The sequence below is a fragment of the Maylandia zebra genome, linkage group LG11 (assembly GCF_041146795.1).
Source record: "Maylandia zebra isolate NMK-2024a linkage group LG11, Mzebra_GT3a, whole genome shotgun sequence".
Lineage (NCBI taxonomy): Eukaryota > Metazoa > Chordata > Actinopteri > Cichliformes > Cichlidae > Maylandia > Maylandia zebra.
In genome coordinates, this window is record NC_135177.1 from 18,503,390 (window position 1) to 18,510,710 (window position 7,321).

Below are 7,321 nucleotides of genomic sequence, written 5' to 3' on the forward strand. Positions count from 1 at the left end.
TGTAACATTTTCTGTAAATTCTGTGAATCTCGACTGCGCATCATGTAGCTGGAGTTGAGTGTTTTAACCGATGTATGAAACCATACATTTTTAGACATAAGTTGTAACAGCCACCGTTTTCTTTGTGAGTATTTATTACACGGCGTGCTGCGGGGAAAAGCCTGTTCTAAAGTTTGAGTCTAAGGTTTATTTTTTAGCACCTGGCGGCTCTTTTTTAATTCTCATCCGTAAATAATCTGCTCTGTCACGTGATTCCGTTTATTTTGAAAAGTCTCAACAGGATCTTGAACTTTATTGTGAAAGGTTTATGTGGAACATAAACAAGCGGACACGCGATGGTGTTACCGTCGTTGTTGCTAACCACAACGCATAAAAACAGGAGCTTGTCCTTCCTTAGTGTGGTTATATTAAATATAAGAGAAAGAGAGAACTTTAAGAAATTATTATAGCCACTACAGTGACCATCAAAACAATGAAAAAATTGTGCCGTAAACAGTTTATTTTGCGATACCATGAAACAAACGATAGTGTAAAATGAAATGATAGACGTTTTTATATCGTCATCCGATATATATCCTTATATCGAACACCCCCACTGGATTGTACTACTTTTACTGACAATTAATAATAGTCTGCAAAACAGCTACTGCACTGCTGTTGGATTAATCTGTGAAACATATACTCAGACAGCTAGTGAGTGTTTGATAGGTCAAAGAGTTGTAAAAGTGTATGAGGAAGTTTAAAATTTAGCATAATATAGCAGAAAAAAATACACTTAACCACAAGCAATTACTCTTATACAATGAAATATGCAAAATACAAATACAACACACTGCAATAAATACTAATCTAGTAAGACGTGTAACCTTTTAAAAGTAATCAAAAAATATTCATTTAGGTTCACCAAATGTCATGCACTCCTCTGTTGCTTCATCAGTGTATATTGAGGCATTTCTGTTATTTTGTCTATTCATCTCTCTGTGTGAGTATTGCCTCATCTGCAGCAACTCAGAGGGAGGAGTAATCGAAGATAGAGAGCAAGTATAAGCAGCAACAGATAGAGATCAATTTAGAATAACGTCTGTCAGCTAAAAGAAACATGAGTGGGGGTAAGATGATTTACTTTAAATATAAAATGTATTAGCATTGAATGCTGATATGAATTCCTGCTAAAGTTATTTAGATGAGCATGCATGCCTGTTATCATTTCTGATTACAACATAAATTAAGTTAAACAAATTCAAAATTTCAGCTTGCATAAAGTACTTGACATAATCTAGTAGCATATTGGAAGTAAGGGTTGCATAGTGGATATATATATATATATATATATATATATATATATATATATATATATATATATATACACACACACACACACACACACACACACACACACACTCACTACCGATCAAAAGTTGTAGAACACCCCAATTTTTCCAGTTATTTATTGCGGTTCAGTTCAGATCAAGCTTGAAGTGGTACATAGCTAAATGGTTGACTGCCATGGGTTAAAAAAAGGTAAGGTTACCTAAAACTGAGAAGTAATGTATATTTTAAAATTACACAAAAAGACCTGTTTCAGCAAACACAAAATGAGTTAACAATTTAAAGCTGTTCTGCAGGAATGGAGGTTGTCATGCCTTGAAAGCTGGTACTACTAATTCCTACAGGTGTTCCAACTTTTTTGGAGTACTTACAACCCCCTTTGTCTGCATAAAAGCAGTGTTGGAACACACTGTGGTACCATAACCTCGTGAGCATCAGTTGAACAATATTGTACTGCAGAAAGTAGTGTGTTGCTACAAAATTGTGGAAAAAAAGGCAATTAGCAACGGAAGAGTGACTGACCCTTGTAACACTTAAAAATGTAGGTCTTTCCTACAAAGAAATTGCAAAGAAAGTCTAGGTGTCAGTGAGTACTTTTTCTTTCACCATCAAAAGGCACTCAGAAACTGGGGAAACTCTGACAGGAAGAGGTTTGGCACAGAGAGTTAACAGCTTGCGTGATAGACAGCTCACACAGCAACAGCTTTAAGCACAGCTTAATATTAGTCTCAGTTTTAACTTTAAGGAGAATACTTCCAGCTGCAGATTTGACAGGATGAGTTGCAGCAAGAAAGCCATTGCAAAGATGTCAGAATAAGACAAAGAGGCTTGGCCATGAAACACTACCACTGGACTACTGAATACTGGAAGAAGGTATTATGGACTGATGAATCAAAATTCGAAATCTTTATTCATCACGCAGGATCTTTGTACGCCGTCAAGAAGGCGAAGTGGTGGTTCCACAGTGTGTGGCATTAATGTCAAACATGGAGGAGGAAGTGTGAAGGTCTGGGTGTTTTGCTGGATTGAGGGTCAGTGACTTGTACAGAGTGAGAGGCACCCTGAACAAAATGGCTACCACAACATTCTCCATCACCATGCAATACCCTCTGGTATGTGCCTAGTTGGTCAGGGGTTCATCCTACAGCAAGATAATGACCCAAAACATAAGTCCAAACTAACTACCTCAGGAAAAAAGAACAAGATGGTAAGCTTGGAAACATGGAGTCACCAGCACAGTCTCCAGACCATCGAGCCAGTTTGGGATGAACTGGACAGAACAGTGAAAGCAAACTAACCTACAAGTGCCACATGTTTATGGGAAATTCTTTAACAGATATGGGAAGAACTTTCTGAAGAATATTTGATTTCTATTGTAGAAAGAATGCCACGGGTGTGTTCAGCTGTTATATTTGCCAAAGGTGGCTGCTTTGATGAGTCAAAGGTTTAGAAAACATTTTGGTCTATAAATTGATTCCATTATCTGTTTGTTTGTTTTTAACTCCAATTGTTTATTTGTACTATGCTTTCATTTCAGAATGCAATTAGAAATTAAAGTGCATAATTTTTAATAAAAAACTGAAAAAATTGGAGTGTTCTAAAACTTTTGAAGGTATCTATTTATCTATATATATATATATATATATAGCGATATATATACAGTGGGGCAAAAAAGTATTTAGTCAGCCACCGATTGTGCAAGTTCCCCCACCTAAAATGATGACAGAGGTCAGTAATTTGCACCAGAGGTACACTTCAACTGTGAGAGACAGAATGTGAAAAAAAAATCCATGAATCCACATGGTAGGATTTGTAAAGAATTTATTCGTAAATCAGGGTGGAAAATAAGTATTTGGTCAATAACAAAAATACAACTCAATACTTTGTAACATAAACTTTGTTGGCAATAACAGAGGTCAAACGTTTACTATAGGTCTTTACCAGGTTTGCACACACAGTAGCTGGTATTTTGGCCCATTCCTCCATGCAGATCTTCTCGAGAGCAGTGATGTTTTGGGGCTGTCGCCGAGCAACACGGACTTTCAACTCCCGCCACAGATTTTCTATGGGGTTGAGGTCTGGAGACTGGCTAGGCCACTCCAGGACTTTCAAATGCTTCTTACGGAGCCACTCCTTTGTTGCCCGGGCGGTGTGTTTTGGATCATTGTCATGTTGGAAGACCCAGCCTCGTTTCATCTTCAAAGTTCTCACTGATGGAAGGAGGTTTTGGCTCAAAATCTCACGATACATGGCCCCATTCATTCTGTCCTTAACACGGATCAGTCGTCCTGTCCCCTTGGCAGAAAAACAGCCCCATAGCATGATGTTTCCACCCCCATGCTTCACAGTAGGTATGGTGTTCTTGGGATGCAACTCAGTATTCTTCTTCCTCCAAACACGACGAGTTGAGTTTATACCAAAAAGTTCTACTTTGGTTTCATCTGACCACATGACATTCTCCCAATCCTCTGCTGTATCATCCATGTGCTCTCTGGCAAACTTCAGACGGGCCTGGACATGCACTGGCTTCAGCAGCGGAACACGTCTGGCACTGCGGGATTTGATTCCCTGCCGTTGTAGTGTGTTACTGATGGTGACCTTTGTTACTTTGGTCCCAGCTCTCTGCAGGTCATTCACCAGGTCCCCCCGTGTGGTTCTGGGATCTTTGCTCACCGTTCTCATGATCATTTTGACCCCACGGGATGAGATCTTGCGTGGAGCCCCAGATCGAGGGAGATTATCAGTGGTCTTGTATGTCTTCCATTTTCTGATGATTGCTCCCACAGTTGATTTTTTCACACCAAGCTGCTTGCCTATTGTAGATTCACTCTTCCCAGTCTGGTGCAGGTCTACAATACTTTTCCTGGTGTCCTTCGAAAGCTCTTTGGTCTTGGCCATGGCGGAGTTTGGAGTCTGACTGTTTGAGGCTGTGGACAGGTGTCTTTTATACAGATGATGAGTTCAAACAGGTGCCATTCATACAGGTAACGAGTGGGGGACAGAAAAGCTTCTTACAGAAGACGTTACAGGTCTGTGAGAGCCAGAGATTTTCCTTGTTTGAGGTGACCAAATACTTATTTTACACCCTAATTTACGAACAAATTCTTTACAAATCCTACCATGTGAATTCATGGATTTTTTTTTCACATTCTGTCTCTCACAGTTGAAGTGTACCTCTGGTGCAAATTACTGACCTCTGTCATCATTTTAAGTGGGGGAACTTGCACAATCGGTGGCTGACTAAATACTTTTTTGCCCCACTGTATAGTGCACGTAATCAAATATTATTTTTTGTTCTTTTGCCCCATTTTTCTGTGTATGATGTATAATGTGTTAAATAATAATCTTTCTTAAAATACTTTCCTTCTTGTTTTCAGGTAACATCAGTTTCAATGCAACTCAGTCACCTGAACAAGATGCAGCTTCCACACACATACAAACAGCCTCTATTGTCATCTACTGTATGATAGTTATAGCTGGAACTTTGGGCAATGCTCTGGTTATCTATGTGACGGGCTTCAAAATGAAGAAAACAGTTGACTCAGTTTGGTTTCTCAACCTGGCCATAGCTGACTTCCTCTTCACAGGCTTCCTGATTTTCTCGATCATTTCTCTCTCTCAGAGTCACCAGTGGCCTTTTGGACAATTCATGTGCAAGCTCAACAGTTTTTTGAGTTTAGTCAACATGTTTGCCAGTGTCTTCATTTTAACAGCCATGAGTTTGGATCGTTGTTTGTCCATCTGGGTGGTGGTGTGGGCCCACAACAAGCGCACAGTCTGCAAAGCTCAGCTCATATGTGTTGGTATCTGGGTGATTGCTGCGGTCTGCAGCACTCCTTATGCCACTTTTCGCACTGTTGTGGAATACAATGGGGTACATTACTGTGGTTATTCTATGACACATGAACAGCAATGGAGTCTCCACATTTTTCGCTTTCTTATGGGCTTTGTGATCCCATTCCTGGTCATATTTGTGTCTTACGTGGCCATAGGCATACGTGCAATGCGCATGTCAAGAACAAGGAGACGCAGATCTCGCCGAATCATTTTCTCAATCATTTTTGCATTCTTCATCTGTTGGTTGCCCTTCCATGTTTGCAATTTTATAGAATTAAAGGCTGTGACTAACCCTAAAACCTTGCCCATTGTTAGAATCGTGGGTTCTCTGACTTTGAGTCTGGCTTTTCTGAACAGCTGCTTGAACCCCATCCTTTATGTTTTCATGTGTGACGAATTCATGAAGAAGCTTCGGCAGTCCATATGTTTTGTACTCGAAAGTGCTCTGGCAGAGGACCATTTATCGTTTATGTCCACTCGCTCCGTGTCATCAACCTTTTCAAGGATTTCCCAAAAGTCAGAAGCTGCTGCAACTTTGGAGAAGATCGACCCAGCTGCTTTTGAATCCTGCACAGAAAGCAAAGTAGTCATCACTGAGGAGACACCAAACCCCGAATAAAAACTTACCGTTGGCAATGTAAATTTGAATTAATTTTTTAATGTAAAATTTAATCTCAGGATGATTCAGATTGTAAATTTGTGCAAAAAAATCTAAAATGTTTTGTTGTTTTGTTTTTGTGACCCCTACTGTTTTCTTTAGATTTTTCTAACTATTCCAGGGGAAATCTCACTATGCTCCATGCAGTAGTAAGAAAACTAAACTAGCCATTATAATAGAAAACCTATGAAGCTTTGAATTGTGGTGTTTAATTTGTTAAAAATGAATTATGTAATCCATACAGTCATATTAACATTTTTGATTGAAGAACAGCTTTATATTTGTGTATATGAGTTTCTAATGCTCTAGATTATTTCATGTTTTTTAATATCAGCATCCACTGAACGGGGTATTAATTATGCACATAATTAACCAGAATAATTGTCTCATTTCTTTAAAAATTCGTAATAAACCATACCTTACAGATTTTATATTGTTATCAATCTCAAAACCCACAGTAGCCATTTGTTGTCTTATCTCTGTGTTCTGTAGCAATTTAAAATTAAATGGTCCAAAGTCGTCTTCATCACAGTGTAGCAGAGGTGGGACCAAGTCACTGTTTTGCAAGTCTCAAGTAAGTCTCAAGTCTTTATCCTCAAGTCACAAGTCAAGTCTCAAGTAATGTCAGGCAAGTCAGAGTCGAGTCTTAAGTCACTGGTGTAAAAGTCAGAGTAAAGTCACAAGTCTGAAACTTTGAATTTCAAGTCCTTTAGAGTCCTAAAAAAAACAAAAAAAGAATGTTGCAGTTATGCTAAATGTAAATATTAGACCATGTAATTTTTAAATCTGTATTTTTCTCAACACATGACGAAATAGTGAACTTAGAAAATATACACAAATTGTGAAATTGCACCTCTATAAAATGCAGCTCAATTAAACTTAGCTCCAAGAATAATTTTCACCGACAGTTCTGAGATAAGCTGCATGTTAGTCTTGGATGCGCTTGTAGGACCGGCTTTAAAATCGGATGACAAAAATATCATACACATTAAAAAAAACTGTATCACCAATGTAGCCTGGACAACATTTGCTAGTTAGATGAAGTCAGCTATCTCATCGTAGCAAAAGAGAAGGACCACCTACTGTTCTTTATGCAACTTCAACTGTCGGAGAAAATTGGAAGTTGTTCCATCTCTGTCTGTGATTCTCTTCTTGCATGTTTTGCATACTGCATTTCGGTTTTTTGTTGACTACTTCATAGTTTATGTACCTGAAAAAAATAACTCCTTGCAGCATTTTTGAGGGTTTTTTTTTTTCCTTTTCTTTTTTTAAAAAATCTGGTTAATTTGATTGGCTGTGCTACAGCTCACGCACACATACGTACAGAGTGTGGTTTGAATAAATGATGCACACTTTCTATATAATATGCGTGTTAAATTTTATATTTGGGGTGAAATATCAAGTCTTTTCAAGTAAACCGGATCAAGTCCAATTCGAGTCCCAGGTCATTGGTGTAAAAGTCCAAGTCAAGTCACAAGTCTTAGAACATTTTTTCAA

At 38.4% G+C, this 7,321-nt stretch overlaps 1 protein-coding gene across 1 annotated transcript; it reads left to right on the forward strand.

Moving 5' to 3' along the window:
* Positions 1–1,093: 1,093 nt before the first annotated feature.
* On the forward strand, positions 1,094–6,545 carry LOC101470556 (chemerin-like receptor 1). The gene is made up of 2 exons (XM_012924073.4): positions 1,094–1,109; positions 4,707–6,545. The coding sequence occupies exons 1-2, from the start codon at positions 1,100–1,102 to the stop codon at positions 5,783–5,785; spliced, it is 1,089 nt and encodes a 362-aa protein (XP_012779527.2). The 5' UTR covers positions 1,094–1,099; the 3' UTR covers positions 5,786–6,545.
* Positions 6,546–7,321: the final 776 nt, after the last annotated feature.